General features: G+C 55.4%; 2 protein-coding genes across 2 annotated transcripts; both read right to left on the reverse strand.

The window, feature by feature from the left end:
- Nucleotides 1-686: 686 nt before the first annotated feature.
- On the reverse strand, nucleotides 687-14711 carry DQ04_00461130 (dynein heavy chain; the record flags this gene model as incomplete). The annotated part of the gene is made up of 1 exon (XM_009309047.1): nucleotides 687-14711. The coding sequence occupies one exon, from the start codon at nucleotides 14709-14711 to the stop codon at nucleotides 687-689; it is 14025 nt and encodes a 4674-aa protein (XP_009307322.1).
- Nucleotides 14712-16008: 1297 nt separating this feature from the next.
- DQ04_00461140 (putative lathosterol oxidase) lies at nucleotides 16009-16845 on the reverse strand (the record flags this gene model as incomplete). The annotated part of the gene is made up of 1 exon (XM_009309048.1): nucleotides 16009-16845. One exon carries the CDS (start codon nucleotides 16843-16845, stop codon nucleotides 16009-16011), a length of 837 nt encoding a protein of 278 aa, XP_009307323.1.
- Nucleotides 16846-17647: the final 802 nt, after the last annotated feature.

A 17647-nucleotide genomic window follows, 5' to 3' on the forward strand; every position in this document is an offset into this window, starting at 1 on the left:
AAAAAGAAGAAGAAAGAAGCCAACACTGCAGAGGTCATTGGAGTTCAGCTCATTCTTTGCCCACTCGTTCAATGCATCCCACGCACTCAGCGGAAGGCTCTCCGCTCCGTATCATTATCGCTGTCCCATCAACAGTTTTTCGCAACATGAGAGGAGACGGCAGGCGCCTTGTGTACACTCGTGCAATCACACAGGAGCGGGGAATGTAAATAGATACATGTCCTGACGAGCTTAAAGAACGGCACCTGTCGCAGTTTCTTACATCGATTGGAAACGTCACTGTCTCATATCCTTTATTTTTTTTTTGTTTTTTTTTTCTTCATTCGCGTTATCATACATTGTAGAAGGTGTGTCTCTGCTCTCTCTCTCTCTCCCCCCCTCTCTCTAGTGTAGGTGTGGGTGGGGTGGGCTGCTGTGCACGCGTGCAGCAAGGCTCACAGTATCTATATACCTCCCGAGTGGCACAGAAGCACAAGGGCGAAATAAAATCAAAAGTCAAAACTCTCGCAGTCCATTGCATTCATTCCTTCTCATACCCTTCTCCTCACTTCTCCCTCTCGCTTTCCCAGACACCAAAACACACACACACACACACATACATCTTTTCTTTCTCCGTCTCGTTCTCTCTCTATCTATGACAACAAGTAAGTAGAGCCGCAGCATGACGGCGGGCGCCAGGTCCGTTCCTACTCGTCAGTGGACAGCAGCAGCGCCGTGCCCCGCTTTGTGTAGTGCTCCGGCACCGCGTCACCGGACTCAAGATCCACCGCCACAACGAAGGACGGCCGCTCACGCGTGCCGGTGCGGACGGGGTACATGTACAGCGGGCACTCGTACATGTTCGGCGGCCGCGGCTTGCTATCACGCAGCTTGGGCTTGAAGTGAATAATCGGCATTGAAACAATCAGCTCAAGCGGTCTTGGCTCGCACAGCGTGTTGGTCTCTTCATTCCAGCCGGCGCCCTCGAGGTAAATGCCCCGCACGTACGCACCCTTCTTGGCGCGATGCACGATGGTGCGCTCTTCGCTCGGGAGGACATTAAACTCCCATGTGTACTGGTCGATGGAGATGTGATCGTGACGTGCCTGCTGTTGCTGTAGACTCTTTAGGAACCCGGTGGGGTACGTGAAGCCGGAGAGCCAGAAGACATTCGGCACACGCTGCCCCCACTGCTTCATCTGATCCACACGCTCCACGAGGTCGACAGACCAGCTGGCTAGGGGCTTCACGCTCGGGTACGCGCTTGTCCAAGACAACGGCACACGACCCAGAAGCAATGCAGTAAAAACCGCCTCGAGCTCGTCCGTCATGACCACCTCACCCTTCACTGCACGGCGAAGCTCCTTCTTCTGCGCTTTGACCTTGCGCAGAAGCATGTTATACCGCTGAATTTCCTGCAGAAGGCAGGTGTTGAGAGCATTGTTCGAGTCTTCCTTTACCGACTCGTATACAGCGTCGTAGTCGATGAGTGGTGGAATTGCAGCCTTACTTGGCTCCTCGAGTGATGCGAGGATCTCAAGGCACCGCGCCTCCTCCGAGACAACCTTCACCGAACTCGAACTTGAGGTGCCACTTCGCGCCAATGTCGTGTTAACGCTAATGAGATTCTCCAGCAGCATTGTGGACTCCGCCACGCGACTGGCAATATCGGCGTTTGCATGCTGCCCAAAGGCCTCTGGTGGGTCTGTGATAGGCAGTTGCATGCATTCATCCTTGTACGACTGCAGGGTAGTCGCCTCGGCTGGGATGTAGTACTCCGCAGCAGCAGAAAGAGGATAACGATCCTCTGCCACAATCGCATCGCACATGAACTGTGCCATGTACGTGTTCAGCACACGGCGGTCCCAATCGTCGGTAACACGCCCACCGTAAGAAGCCTCAGCGATGAGGTAGCGGATTGTCACGAACGGGATGTCCTCCACACGTTCACTCGGCATATTGTTTACGTAGAGTGCAATAATGTTCTCTGAGACCTCAAAGTCTGAGGAGGTAAAGTCGTAGACGACATTGTAACCGAGGTTGCCAAACTTGCGACGCTCCAGCAACACCGAGTGGAAGAAGCACAGTGAAAAGAGAAGACTGTGGTAGTAATGTGGATTGTTACCAGAGTGCTCAATGAATTGCTCGTCCGAGAACTGATTGTACAGACGCATCATGTTCGCCTTAATGCCAGTCGGTGGCTCTGTTGTCATCTTGATTGCCTTCTGCAGGATGCCGATGGGGAACTGCGGTGTCGGCACGGAACTGAGCCACAGGCGGAACTCGTTGTGTGGCCGCTGCTCCGATAGGTCCTCAATGATCTTCTCTAGCTCTACAAGCCACGACACCATCAAGTGGCAATTTGCAAGGAACACCCAACCGCCTGTCTGCGCACACTCCTGAATGGCGCGCTTCGCGTTGTCGCCTTGTCCCTGACCGAGCGCGAGAGTCTTGAGACCTCGCCCCTCGTGTTGGGCGAGTGCCGCCAGCTGCGTTGTCGGGTCTACACCAGGCGACAACACAAAGACGAGTGGCACGACGTTCGCACTCTCCTCAAATGTATCCTTGAGGTTGAAAGGCGGCGGGTCGACGAACTGGCTGCCCAGCTGCTTCTCAATGAACTCATACACCATGAAGACAACACGGTCAGGACGGAGACACCGCACAAAGATCATGCGCTGAATGTAGTTGTCTGCGGTGCGGGACTGCCACTCCTCGGGCAGCTCCGCATCTTCTGGGTTCTCCTGCAGGAACCAGCTGCGCCACGATTCCTGTGACTGTTCGAAGGAGGTTGCCACGCCGTGGAAGTTGGTCAATTTGTCCAGCTCAAGAATGTGACTCCACGCACGTTCCGACAGCCACGACGGCGCAGGGTTAGGCAGGTGGCCCTGCTTATCTAGCACCTGCCCACCCCGCATGAGGAAGACGTACTCCTCCAGGTTCACGCGGCCCTCCGCCTGCAGAATGCGTATTGTCATGTGGAAAGCGAATAGCAGCTTGTGCTTTTCAAAGAGACCACGACATGTATTCGCGTACACAGCGTTGGTGTGCCAGTCGTTGAGCGTATTCACCCGCTCCTCCAGTGTGTGGGTGGAAATCTTCTCCGAGGAGCGCTTGATACTGCCCTGGAAGAGGATGATGTACGAGTCAAGTGCGAATTGGTACATGGCATCAATCGAGCCAAGGTCGGCAAGCACAAAGAAGAGAATCGACGCACGTCGGGCGCACTCTCGGTACTGCTCACGCGCACTCTGAATCTTCTCCGATGTGACCTCTGCCTCCTTCAGTTGCTGCTTAATGTTCGCAGCAGTGACCTTCGCAGACTGTAGGGTGTCAACAAGCTTCTGGTTCTCCAACAACGATACCTGCGAGATGGAGAGCAAGTTAAGAATTTCATCCTCAAGCCGCTTCGTCTCCTTCTTTGCAGCCGCCGTGTCAAGAATGAGCTGCTCGTTCTCGTGCTCCAGCTCCGGCTTCTCCTTCTCCACCACAATCTTCAGCAGCTGTTCCTCTAGCCCCGTCTCGCGGACAGCAAAGTTGAGCAGACACACCTTTGTACATGTCTCAGGCGTGTAGTGCGGATTCGACAAACGTGTTGTGATGTACAGTTTGAAGCTCTCATTGTATTCCACGTAGTTGTCACCAATTTTCATCATCGACTTCGTGCCCTTGCGCACAATTGTCTTGGAAAGCACAGAGTCGAGAAGCTGGTCAATGTCCTCCAGCACATCCTGGAGCAACAGCGGGCAGCCGAACTGTACCGCGTATTCAACAGTCTTCTGGAAGTCCGACTGCTTCTGGTCAATGATCTTCAGCCCAGAGTCCTTCTCCATGCGCTTAATCCACTTTATTGCCTGCAGCTGCGGGTCAATCATGAGCGGCCACCGGGTGCCGCACATCACCACCGCACCATTCTCCCTGCTGAAGTCGTCACCGGGAAGCCCAGCCTGCTGCCAGTCGCGCACCTCCGTCGGGTCAACGAGGAAGTCAACAAAGTCAAAGTTCTTCGTCATTGGAATCTGTAGCCGTTTGATCTCCTTCACCCAGCTGAGCCACAGCTTCTGCCTGTAGTCGGCAATGAAGGCGCCAGCGTAGCAAAGGAAGCCGCAGGCGAGGAGAGTGTCGCCAACAAGGTTACCAAGTGCCGCCTCGTAGCGGGCGATAGACTCAATCCAGCGGTCGCGCTCACCCTCGAGACCGTCGACGATGATGCAGGCGCGGTTCAGTTTCATCTGCGTCTCTTTCGCCTCCAATATGAGTCGCGTTTTTTCGTCAATGTTCGACTGCAGTGCGAGCTCGAGCTGTTTCACCTCATCCATGATGCGCTGGAGTTTATCCTCCTTCTGCCGCAGCATCTCCTCCTGAGCCCGCACCTTCTGCTGCGCATTCTCATTCTTAAGGATCTTAGGGTGCACCTCCTTGTAGATGTTGCCGTACTTGTGAATCGCAATAACCCACTGGCAGAGACCACCAGCTGCCTTGGACACCACACTTGCCGCCGCCGGTGTGAAGTCAGGCCGCTTAACATACTTTTCGATCTTGTCAAGCAGCCGCTGGTCCGTCATATCGTTGTTCTCATGGTAGTGTTTCAGCATGTCAATAAACTTGGGTTCACCCAGAGACTTCTTCGCCTCATCCCAGTCGAGCTTGCGGCGAAGAGTCGTTTGCACGGCCTCCATCACCGTTCTAATCATCACAGCTGGTGTTTTATAAGACTTGATTTCATTGATATCGCTTTTGTCGAGTTTGTCAAGTGCGGCCTGTGCCTCAAGGAGTGTTGGCATCGCACGGTCCAAGTCTGCTTGCGCCTCGGCTTGATCAGCAAGTGCCGCCCGCTTTGTCTGCTCAATCTTTACCTTCTCAGAGGCGAGCATGCTCTGCTGCTCCTCCGCGTTCTGCTGCTGCACCTGAATGCTCTCTGTCGCGCGGTTCACTTCCTGCGTCTTCTCCTGAAGCTTCGCGTCTTGCACCTTGAGTTCCTCCGTCATCTTACTCACTGCCTGTTTGGTTTCCTCGAGCTTGGCCATACCATTGGCAAGTTTGTCACGCTGCTCAAGTATATCCTCTCGCTTCTGCGTAAAGAGCTTGCGGAAGCCGCGCACCAGGTCCAAGTAGGAGGATGGCGTCACATAGTTGTACCGTCGTATCTGTTCCAGCATCTCCTGTGATGTGGCGCTGGTGGTGTCGTGCATGTGCACAAAGACATCCGCAATGAGGGCAAGATGCTCCTCCGTCTCGGTGTTCTCGCGTGTCTCTTCAAGGTAGCGCAAGCCCACCTCGCGCAGCGCCTCGTTTGGCCACTCGACGAACCAGTCGATGGAAGTACATGACACCAATGCCGGGAACTGCCGAAGACGCGCGCGGAAGAGCTTGTGTGCAGGAGACATGGCGACAACAAGGTGCAGATTCACGCGTGCACGGTCAATGAAGAAGTTGTACATCTCATCCATGGTGTCACGGCAGCCACTGGTGATAGCCTGCTTGTACACCGCGTCGCGTATGTTCTGTAGCTCGTCCTTTGGAAAGAGGTTCGGCACCTCACCCGTGGAGAGCATGTTGTTGAGGTCCTCAAGAAAGGAAGGCTGCATGATCTGATTGTCTGAGAAGTAAAACACCTTCTGCTGCATCTTCAGCCCGCACGCCTTGTAGAGGGAGCGCAGGTCCTCGTGGAAGCGGTCCGAGTCGTACTTCTTGTGGATTTCAATGGAGAAGATGGTGTATCCGGCGAGGTATGCGGCGAGTCGCGTCAGTGAGTAGCGGCCGCTTCCGCCGAGGCCAACGAGCAGCGCATTGCCGCGCGGCTGTCGAATGATGCGGTGAATGCGGCACAAATGCTCCAGTGCGTCGGTGAAGAAGACGAGATTCATCTGCCGCGCGCCCGGCTCGCCATTGTAGAGCTCCAGACCCTCCTCCACCTTGTCGCGCAGCGCCTCCATCGACGGCACGAGTTTGTACTTTGCCATCTCGTCGTACTCACCATCCCAGAAATCGACGAAGAGCGGGTTCTCATTCTCATTGAGGGGCTGCCCGCGTGCCTCACGTGATCGTGCCCGCATAATGTTGCTCCACTTTGTCTGGAACACATTTGCGAGTCTGTCGTAGATGAGGTTGCGGAACCAAAGCTTGTCATTCGGGTCGTTCATGCGATCCGAGAAGACGCGGAAGCATTCGTGCGCCCATAGCGCCACCATGTGCTCTTTACACTGCAGGCCTTCCATGTAGCAGCCGTAGATACCCTGGAACACCTTGCTTAGGTCCCGAAGGTTGAACAGGTAGTGAGACTTGCTTGGAATCGGCAGCAGGTCACTCGACACCTTCTGGTACGTCTGCAACGTTGCNTTGACGACTGCATCAACAAGTTTGTGCAACTCAGGGTACTTCTCAAGCCGGTGAGAGAGAATGGCGGTAAAGATCTTTGTTATAATCGATTCGGACGGGAATGTGATGTTGAATACGTTCAGTTTGTTCATCAAACGTGGCGTGATATCAGGGCGGCCGTACGTCATGCAGCAGAGTAGCTGTAAGTCATTTACCTGCCGACGTGAGCGTGTGTTGCGGTCATACCAGAAACCGTTATCAATCCACTGCCGGAGAAGCTCCAGTGGTGGCTGGGCGCCAAACTTCTCCCTAGCCGGCATGTTGAGGTCCTCGACGAGGCAAATCATGCGCCGTCCCCCAGGTGGGCAGCAGACCTTCTTTGACTTGTGCTCCATACGGCCTTCGATGATATCCTGAACATTTTTGGCTGTGGTCTGGGCGGAGAAGTTCAACTGCGTTGTGACGTGTGTATCGTTGCTGAGGCCGCGCATCACCTGTCGTGCAATGAGTGACTTACCCGTGCCAGTGTTGCCCACCAGCACCAGCTGCACCTGGCTGCGCACAAGCTCGCTAACAATGTACTGGTAGCGAACCGTGTCAACAGTTGGCACAATCTGATGGTGGTATGGGGTGCCGGGTGGTGGTATGAACGGCTTCTGCAGGTCCGTGTGGTCCTCCCAGTTCTTCCACTGGAGTGTAGCGAGGTCGGGGAAATACTCAAAGATCGTCTCCGTCGACGGGAATGACGAGTCCAACTCACGGATGAAGGCATCGAGTTTCTGTCGCGACTCCACCGTGAGGGAGCCGCCGGCGGACCACATGAGACAGAAGGTCGCCATAATGCGCAGCTGCGGGAGATAACTCTCGCCCGCGTGCGAGGTGGCGTACGCATTCCCGCCTGGCACACACGGCGCCGCATCCACACTCGCGAGCGCGTCAAACATGCGAGTAAAGGAGCGTACAACATTGAGGATTGAGGTGGGGAATAACTCCACGCACTCCGCACGTCGGTACTCCAGCACGCGGGTAAGGGTTGTGTTGATGTACTCCTGTAGGTCCTGGATGGTGTCGTCCGGCCGCGGGGCCCCCATAGAAATTTCGAACTTCCAGCGTGACTTAAGCCACGTCTTGACGAACGGCCTCCAGCCGAGATCCTCCACACTGAAGTACACCATGCCACAGCGCGAGACGGTGGCGGGTGAGGCCTGCGAGAGGTCCTGCACCTCAAAGAGCATGCGCACCGTCGGGTTAAGTGCAATACGCTCGCCGGAGTTAAGCGTCAGCATCTTGTTATCATCCAGCACGGTATTCATGGATTCAATCCAGAGGGTGTCAACAGGCCCGTCGAAAAGCATCCACTTGTATGTAGGGTCCGTCACGTCACGACAGATCTGCCGCATAATTTCGGAGAGAATACCATCCTTCCACTCACGTGTGGCCTGGTTGTAGCTGCCGTACAGCTCATCCATTGTGACCGACTTAGGGTTCAGAAGTGTGACACGGACCGGCTCGTACAGCCCAGCCTCCACGTTGGACTCCTTCAGTCGCCGCAGCGCACCGCTCAAGTTACGCCAGGTCACTGTCTTACCGGAACCCGTCTGCCCGACAACCATCACACCATGACGGGTGCGTAGCGTATCCCACAGCTGCAGCGTCTTGGTCACAATATGCATGCTCACCTCGAGGCCCTCCTCCTGTAGCTCCTTCTCTGACGCCTCGCGGAGTTTGTCGAGGCCACTTTCCTCCGGCTGCACGCCAGGGAACAGGTCACTCAACATGCCGAGGAACAGCGGTACATCCTCCTTGATGAACTTTGGCAAGTTCATGTCGCTCATCGCCTTGAGACAGAGCTGTGACTCTGTGCCAGGGAAGTCCTCCCGCTTTAGATTACCCGCCTGAACAAGCACCGCCTTGATGTTACGCAGGGAGAAGTCGTAGTGATCCTGCTTTGACAACTGCTTCTCCATTAACTCGTACAGAATCGACACCTTCTTCGACAACACCTCCGACTCTTCGAAGCCTTCAGAGAGAAGTGTGATCTCGCAGATGAGGGCAAAATCAGGCACCATCATTGAGATGGGCCGCAAAAGCGCCTTGAGGTTATCGGGCAGCTCAGATCGACCTGCGTATCCAGGGTTCATCGTCACAAAGAGACCGCAGTTCATGTTGAGCGGGATATCAGAGCCCTCAAAGAGGAAGTGTGACTTGCGCTCCGCCACTGCAGTGAGGATTGACAAAATCTGCTGCGCCACCACTGACAACACCTCCACCTCAATACGGTTGAACTCATCAAAGCACGACCATGATCCTGTCTGCGCAATACCGCTCAGCATACGCCCCACCGATTTGTAGTCGAGGCCATCGGAGCAATTGAACACCATGACATACTTACCAATCGCCTTGCCGAGGTCCTTCACTGTCTCTGTCTTGCCAGTTCCTGCTGGCCCTTGTGGGAGGCCGCCACGGTGCAGCTGCAGAGCTGTCGTGAGTGTCATGTACGCGCGGTCTGTTAGCCCTGTCACGACGAGACGACCGCTGTTGCCGAGATACTCGTAGTCGTAGCGCACAGTTGCAGAGGCTTGCCGCACAATGCATACTTTTGCCGCATCCTGAGGCCGCTCGGCAGTATCGTCATCCTCCTTGTAGAAGCGCAGCTGCCGTGACCATTCAAAGTCATCCTCCTGATGCACGCGTAAGGCGAGCACTTGGCGGAGGATGTCGCGGGAGTGCACCTCTATTGTGATTACTGCGACGAGTTTATTACGTTGCATCCGGCTCTGAGGCTGGCGCACTAGCTGGCAGTACTTCTTGATGAGTCCCTTCCATCGCTTGTACACCTTGTACAGTGGAGAAGCCTTGCGGCGCTGTAGGCTGAGTCCATCAGCGTGTAGCTCACCGTACTCCATGATGGCAAGCTCTGTCAGCAGTGTCCAGTTGATGCAGGCGGCAGTGATGAGTGATTGGCCCTCGTTACGCTCCACCCATGCCTTGAGGTTATCACGTTTAATCGGCTTCTTCGCGTCAAAGACATTCTTCTGCAGATCTTCCAGTGTGAGGTTGATGCGCTTCTGCATCATCTCCCGCATCTTCATCTCTACACGCCGAAGCCACGTCTCCACTGGCACACCCTCCACCAAGACTGGCGGGGTGAACGCGACAGTCTCACCATCCGACGACGACATCGCCTCGGCTGTGACCTTCTGCCGCACCGTCTTGAGCGTTAACTGGTAGAGCCCTTCAAAACACTTGCGCAGTTGCGGCTGGACCTTCGCCGGCTCCTTTGTATGACCAAGTATCTCCAGCAGATCATCATTTGAGAGGAAGTAGAAGCGCGGGAACACACGGCGGCGATCCTCAAGGAATCCCTCAAGGCTCTTCTGTATCATTTCCAGGTCGGTGTTCATACCGTTAAGTTGCTCCATCAACCCATCGCGCCGCGTCCCCCGCACAACGTTGGGGTCGTTTATGAGACGTGATATGATCGACAGCCACTGCGAGTGCACACTGTCGAACTTCCTTGACTCCGCAGCGAGCTTGCGCTTGATATCCTCACTACCAATGAAGATATTTTCCAGATACATCCACTTCGTCTGCACCGTCAGCAGCGCCTCGATGGTGTCGGTAGCCATCGACAGCGTCTGCTCCCACTGTACCACCTTTGGCCGGAAACTGTCCACGAAACGTGACATCTTCATCGCGCTCAGCATGGCGAGGTGCTCGGCGAGGACATTGTTGATGTCATCCACGCCAGATATCTTGTGGTATCCGCGGTGTGGCTCGATTGTCAGCGTTGTATCATCCCAGAAGGTACGTATCTTCTCCAGGTCAACCTCAATCTTCATTTCCTCACGTGCGGAGGTGGCGAGATTTACGACAAACTCTGCCTGTGCCTCCACACGCGCCTCCATCAAGTCGTTCAGGCAGAACTTATCGTCGTTGATGTCGAAGTTGGCGTCGAGCTGCACCTTCAGAAATTCCCAGTGGCGCGGGCGTATCGCAGGAGTGCGGAGATCATCTACAATCGGTAGCAGCCGCTTCATCAGTTCCACTTCCTCCTTTAGCTTCACCCACACATCGGTGACCTGCAGCTCCCCGCGCAGCCGCAGCACCTCCCTGCGAATACGCTCGGACACATCCAGCATTTCCTCGCTGTTGAGCTGCATGAAATACATTGTGCGCCACTTGCGGCTCTGTGTACGCCACTCATCGCAGAGAGTCCAGATGGTCCGCAGAACCCGCAGATCTGCTTCAGCCGCCGCCAGGTCATCGAGCGGCGGGCTCTCCAAGTGGAAGATCTCAATGCCATGCCGCAGACTCGCCTCCGTATCGCGCAGCTCCTTCGCACGGCCGTCAAGCAAACCCAACTGCGCAAACGCATTCGCTGTGGTGAAGGCGTACGTCCGCGGCCCTTCATCCTGCACCTTCTGCCGCAGAGCGAAGGAATTTGACACGAGCGCACGCAAGTCTGTCTCCAAGTCATGACGAAACTGCTCCTTGTACTTGGCAAGCAGCTGTCGTGCCTTGGCGAGCTGGTCCGAGTACGCCTCAAAGGCAACTGGTAACCCCTCACAGCGGCGCACGTCCTCCGGATCGACACTTCCGTGGTTGTACAGATCGTTCGTGATGAGGACAAAGGTGTCCGCGACAGGGCCAAACTTTGCGGAGATCTCAGGCAGTGACTCCACGGCTGCAGTGCATCTTTTTATCTGATCACCGAGCTCGTCAAGCGTCTGCGGCTCCCTTGTAAGTGCTTGCACAGTTGTGATGAAGTTTTTGTAGATGCGATCCATCTCTTCCTTGGCGTCGGCGTACAGCAGACTGTGGTAGTGCTTAATTACCAGCTGGCACTGCACACGGAAAGTCTCCTTCATCTTTGTAAAGTCAAGCTGCAGGAATAAGACGTCCGTAAAAGTCTCCTGTTTGTTGATACCCTCACGCCGCTGCGCAACGTGGTCCATGTGGATGCGGTAGTCCTCAAGCCGCCAACCCTGTTTGATACGGCGATCTTGCTTCTGTGTTGTCCAGAGGCTGTCGGTCGTTCCTGACTGATGCAGCTGCCATGTTTGGCTCAACTTGTCCCGTACCTTCTCTTCCAGTGCATCGAAGGACTCACGAATACGGCGCAGGCAATGAATCGCATCCTGCTCACTGGTCATGTACTCAAAATAGGTACCGCGCAGTGCGACGCTGTCCTCATTTGGGTTCGTGTAATCGAGCTGAATCCGCTTGAGTGCGTCATTCTCCTCTGGCGTCTCCTTCCCCACGTAGGCTTTCATGGACTCCTCCAGGCGGGGTATGTGCTTCACAATGCCGATGATCTCCTTGCACATATCATTCACCTGATAGCTCAACTCCTTCACCGACGGCACGGACTCAATGTGCGGCTTTGTGTCGCCGGCCACCGTGATAACGACGTCGAGCCTGAAGACCTTCTCCTCCATGCGGTCCTCAGAGGGCTCAAGGGGAAGCGCCCGCTCCACGGTCTGCAGTGACCGTTTCACCATAGTGCGCAGCGCCTCCTCCACCTTGAGCTCCACCTTCGCCACGAACCGGTGCCACTCTACACGCACTGACTCATCCTGCATGTAATCCTCGCGGAAGTAACTCAACAGTTCGTACAACTTCTGCACCAATCGCTGATGGATGTTCTGCAGCTTCTCCAGCACTGCCTCACGGTGGCACTTCTGCTTCTCCACGAAGGCCTCAATAGTGTACACCTTCTTCTTCTCGAAGATGACGGCGACAGTGTCAGCGATGACTCTGCAGTGGTGGTCAACGTATTCGGCGCCGTATTTGAACTCATCCACAACGTACTGGATTCGCTCCGCCTGCTGGCGGCACTCCCGCACAAAGTACTCGACGATGCCTTGCGAGTTCCACCACAGCCGTGCCATGCCAGGCATGTACTTGCTCTCCAAGAAGTTGAGCCGCAACGCAAAGAGGCGGCACTCCTCTTTGGTAAGTGAGAGGATGACATTGTTATGCGCCCGCACTGCCAACGCCACGCTCTCGCGGAATACGCGCAGCCGCTCTTCCTTTGACACAATGTCGGTGATCTGCGGGGGAATAGACTCACCCAAGCTCTGCCAGTAGCGTGCCTCAGCAAACAGAAGCAGCAGCTCCGGTGCAAAATTCACATCGTACAAGGCAGGGGCGTACTTGGGGCCGTTGGCCCGTTTTGTAATGAGGAAGCGGTCAAGGTACTCGCCAGGATTCGACGGCAGGTCTGTTTTCCATTCCACATACCTCTGCCGCACCGTATCCCGCAGTGAGCGGTCAAGGCGGTCAAACACCAGCAGGACATCCGTGGATTCATGGGAGTCGCGCAAGTAGTAGCAACGGCTGAGCACGTTCATGCTGCTCTCCAACAGGAATGCGTGATTCTCCGCCCACATCGCATGACCGGCGATAGGTGGATGTAGATAAAAGATGGGCGGGGCCTTGTTAAAGTACCGCTGCAATTTTCCCTGCACCATCGCGACAGCTTCACCTACTAAACGAAAGACGCGGTCTTTGCTACGGTCAAGTTGCAACAACAGCTCCTCACTCTCCGCAACGAGGTAGAAGGCTTCAATGTACTCTGCGCCCATCTCCGTTGTGCTGAATCTGTCGAATGCAGCCGTAATTATTTGTTGCAGCATCATGGAAAGATTGTCAATATCTGCCTTTAGCGCACGGAAGTCATCAACCCAGCGTGTGGACTTCACGTCAAGGATGTCGTAGTCGAGCCGGCGCAACATCTCCATTTTACCCTTGAAGGCGCGCTGAATGTCGAGCAGCTGCGACTCAATCTCCGGTCCCTTGCTGCCACTGAATATTGGCAGCCGCCCGGCGAAGAGGTTCTCCACGGTTTTTACCGGGTGGTCTAACTCCTTTACCTCAATTGGCACTCCGTACGAGGCCTCACCGCCAGCGCCCCCGCGCCGCTCTTCCCCCGAGGCGTTGCGTGAGCCGCGCGTGTGTCGGCTGCCGGCGCCGCGATCGGACAAGCGGCGCTGATCCTGCCGGACCCCTTTGAAGCCAAACTGTAGCTGCGCCTTGCAGATCTCGTGCAGGTTCTGGCAGCGGTGACGCACAAAACCATCAATTTCATTGAGAAATGATTCATCCACATCGAGTTTCTCACCCTTCTCTACCTTGAAGCGTTTGCGTGTTGCGGCGAGCATCTTGTGGCATTCCCGAATCCACGCCTCTCCAGCGGCAACGCTGTGCTGCAGCGCCACCATGCTGTCCGCAACGTCGCCACTAAGGATGGCTGGCACATCAATCTTCTGGCTGCAGCGGTAGATGATCTCGTTGGAGATCATGCGGAGGAGGCGGAAGAAGCGTTCCTTTTTATAGCTCTTGGAGTAGATGAGTATAAGCTGCGCGTGAATAAGTACATCAGGAATCAGCGCTGGAATGGATTTGGGCTCGGCGCGTGAGAGCTTCGTGCACGGCTCCAGCAGCGTGTTTAGAAAGCGCAGATTGTCAAAGGCCTCCTCCGTGCCCTTCTCGATGTCGGCGCGCAGGTTGAGGAACGGCTCGAGATAGTAGAAGGACTTGGCCTCCTTCAGCACCCGCACGATGCCGGCGACGTCGGAGCGGTTGAGCTGCGCGCGGATGTTGCCCAAGTCGCGAGCCCGCGAACGCCAGTACGCAATCTCTTCCAGCGGCCCCGCCGCCTCGCCGCTGAGGCCAGCGTCCTTGTCGCCAACAACCTCCTTGATCTGCCGCGTCCAGTGGATGACGGCCGCCTCAAAGCGCTGCACAAGCTCACGGTCAAGGTGCGCCCCGACGATGGAGACACCTGTGGTGAGATCGCTCGGCACGTACAGCACGGTGCGCCCCTTGAGGCGATTGACGTTCTCCGTCATGGCGGCCATAAAACGGTGTATCGAGGCGTGCACATCCTTCTCGATACTGTCGGGCCAGCGATTCTGCAGCAGCGTCGGCGTCAGCACAAACTGCAGCGTGCGCAGGAAGCCGTCCAGCAGGCTGGCGCCGCGGCACACGCCCCACGCGACGGCAGTGTCGATGTTCTCCGGCACGATGAGCCTATCGGGGTCGAGCCGCACAAAGTAAAGGGAGTCAAGGCACATGCCGTCCACCGCGCCCCGCTCGGAGATGGCGGGCACGCTGTCCACAACGCATAGCTCTGCTACGAACGTTTCGGTTCGATTTTTGGGCGCAGCGAACTCGTCCCCGTCGCCGACCTCCTCCACCACCACGCCACGGTAGTAGCAGAAGAGTGTGTGCAGCTCTTCATCGCCGACGAGGAACTCGTTGATGAGGCGGAGGTGCTTGCTGGTGATGTCGTCCACGTCACACTGCAGCTCTTCGCAGAGCCGCCGCACCATCCACGCGGTGCACTCCGGGTGACTCTCCGGGATCGCGTTGTCTTCGTTCAGGTGGAATTTCACACGCGACGCCATTTTATCTCAACGTTGCTCCTTCACAAGCTGGCCACGTTCCCCCGTGCTATTACAGCTGCTACCACGCCACCGGTTATCACCGACCTACCTTTTTTTCCTTTGTTGTCTTTGCTTCTTGTCGAGGTGTTGTCCTCCCGCTGGCACGATGTGCGTCTGGCTGCTGCTGCTTCTGCCCCACACCGTGCTACGCCCCGCGTATTTGTTGATTGGGTCGCTTGCTACGCCAAAAAAAAAAAATGCGCAACAGACGCACGTAATTTTCCTGCGAAATACGAGAGTCCCCAGCACCACGGAAAGTGGCAAAAGGGAAAGGAGGAATGAAGAAAGAAGGTGAGAGAAGACAGCAGAGCATAAAGAGTGTTGGGACAGCATGTCTTATGTAGTGCACGGGCCTGCTGGCACCACATTTCTGTATGTGTGTGTGTGTGTCTCATCTACGTCTCTGGAGTCACGTAACTACCCGCCGAATCATCTTTGCCACGACACGGCCCACTCTTACGCGAACGGCAGTGCCTATGAAATGAATAAAACGATGGTGGCGACGTTTCTTCGGTGCCACCAGCGTCCCACTCCCTCCCGTGCACTCTCCACTACCGCATTCGTGTCTTTCTTCCGCTTCACACAAAACACCACGTCTTACATTTCGCCTCCTCCTCCTCCTCCTCCTCCCCCTTTTGCCGTGTGGGGCGCCCCTCACGGCGGCCCCTTCCGCTGCTCGGTCGCTGAACGCCAACAGCAGTGGGGGGGAATGAAGCACGAACAACACGAACGAAATAAAACACATGAACAAAATAAAAATAAACAAAAAAAAAAACAGCCATACTTTGGATTTTCCCCATTTGTCTCATTTTCTTTCTTTCCTATTTTTTTTCCGTTTTTTTTTTTTTGGTGGCGCCTTTCGACATTCATCGTGGCGGCTTATTCATTATATCCTTCCTCCCCGCCCCTCTCCTCGCGCCGGCGTTGGGGCGTCACCGCAGCCCTGCCACCCCCACGGCAGCAGCGGGCACACACACGAGCACAAACGCAGAGACGGCAACGTTGCAACAGCTGCAGAACAAATCAACACGAACGGCAAGCCAAAAGAGTACGTGGGACCCCTTGTGAGGATGCCCGCGTGCTTCCGTTGCCCTCACCCCTCACCCCCCACCACCCGTGCAGCCCCAACACCATCAGGCCTCCATGCAACGCAACCACGCGCATCTACGCATACCCATCCTCCGTTGCCTTCCCTCTCCTATGCTCTATGAACCACCACATGTATGCATGCATCCCTGCATACAAAGCTGCATGCCTTTCAACCCATCTTCTTACACAACTTTTCCTCGTCGACCCTGCCGCCCTTCCCAAATAGCGGGAGACGGTGTGTCTGCACCGCCGGCTTGTACGTGCCGCCAATGCGGTCCCACACCGTGAAGTACTGCCCGTAGTCGTAGTTGAACTGCTCGTGGTGGATCGTGTGGTGCCCTGTTGTATTAACAAAGTGGCCGCCAAAATCCACCTGGTCGTGAATAGAGATGGTCCATAAGTTTACGGTGAAGAAAAGCACAACGAAGAGGTAGTGATGCATAGGGAAGAGAAAGGTGAAGATGTAGTACGGCACACCCTGGCCGAAGCCGTCGCACGGGTTGAAGGCGTGGGAGGAGAATGGGGTGGTGTACTTGTACGAGTGGTGCAGCTTGTGCAGGTAGCGGTAGAACGTCGGGTGGTGCAAGCCGCGGTGGAACCAGTACACCAGGCAGTCTGTGAAGGCGAAGAACATGACGACGCTGAGGAGGAGGTAGGTCCAGCCGTAGTCCTCGACGCGGTAGTAGATCTTGCTGTATCCACGGTGTGAGAGCACGGCGGCCGGCATCATCAGCACCGCCATGAACGGGATCGACGCGACGGCGATGAAGATCTCATGTATCACCTGCCGCCGCAGCTCCGAGTCGTGCTTGCTCGCCTTGATAGTGCGCGGGAAGTACGTCTCGGCGAACTCGTAGAAGAAGACGTACGTCGACAATGAGGCACATGCGAGGTAGAGCGCGATGCCGCCAGTGGTGAGGATCAGCCAGTAGACAAATATCTGATCCCGCAAGGAGTCACGCTCCACTGGGAGAACGGCGGTGTACAGGTCAAACGCCACTTCCATTGGAACTCTGCGTTTATAAACACACCGAGGGGGTAAAATAAAGACAAGATAAGCAAAAAAAAAGGAGTGTCACCTAAGCTGTTTAGAGCGGGGCTGTTTCAATCACCGCTTCTAATCTTACTGTTAGCGCTAGAATAGACTCTAGTGGGTCTGTATTTTGATCTTTCTCCTTTTTCTTTTCTTCTGTTTGCTACTCGCTTCTATTTTCTCCTCTTGCTGGTGTTAGCACCTTTGTTCTTTGTTTGTTTGTTTTTGTCGTTGCTGTTGTTGTTGTTATTGTTGCTGCTCTATCTGAATACCACTGAGNCACCTTTGTTCTTTGTTTGTTTGTTTTTGTCGTTGCTGTTGTTGTTGTTATTGTTGCTGCTCTATCTGAATACCACTGAGAAATGGGGAAGAGGCACGGCGGTGATCGCGGGCGCAGGCGCCACAACAGCAGCAGCAGCAGTAGTACACACAAATCAATCAGCCGCAGCAGCAGCCACACGCCGAGGCGTGCCGTACTATGTGAGGTCCGTCTCAAGCAGAGACGAGGTCCTCCGCACACAGAAAAACAAAAAAAAAAGTCAAGGAGGGGAGGAAAAACGACTCAGGGCAGCGAGCAACAGAAGAAATTTAGACTCGTCCTTGTGGGGCAACGGAAAAGGAGCCGGAGGCTCAGCCTGAAGCATGGGCCCAAGACAAACGATGGAGAGAAAAGGATGAGTAAAAAAGATGGCTGTGTCTCTCACTTGTGGAGGGGGAACGGAGGCGTGGCGCCAAGTGTGCCCGCGTGGCAGCCCCCTCCCCCCGGCCCCCGCCC

The sequence above is a fragment of the Trypanosoma grayi genome (assembly GCF_000691245.1).
Source record: "Trypanosoma grayi strain ANR4 Tgr_46_V1, whole genome shotgun sequence".
In the NCBI taxonomy this organism is placed as follows: Eukaryota; Euglenozoa; class Kinetoplastea; order Trypanosomatida; family Trypanosomatidae; genus Trypanosoma; species Trypanosoma grayi.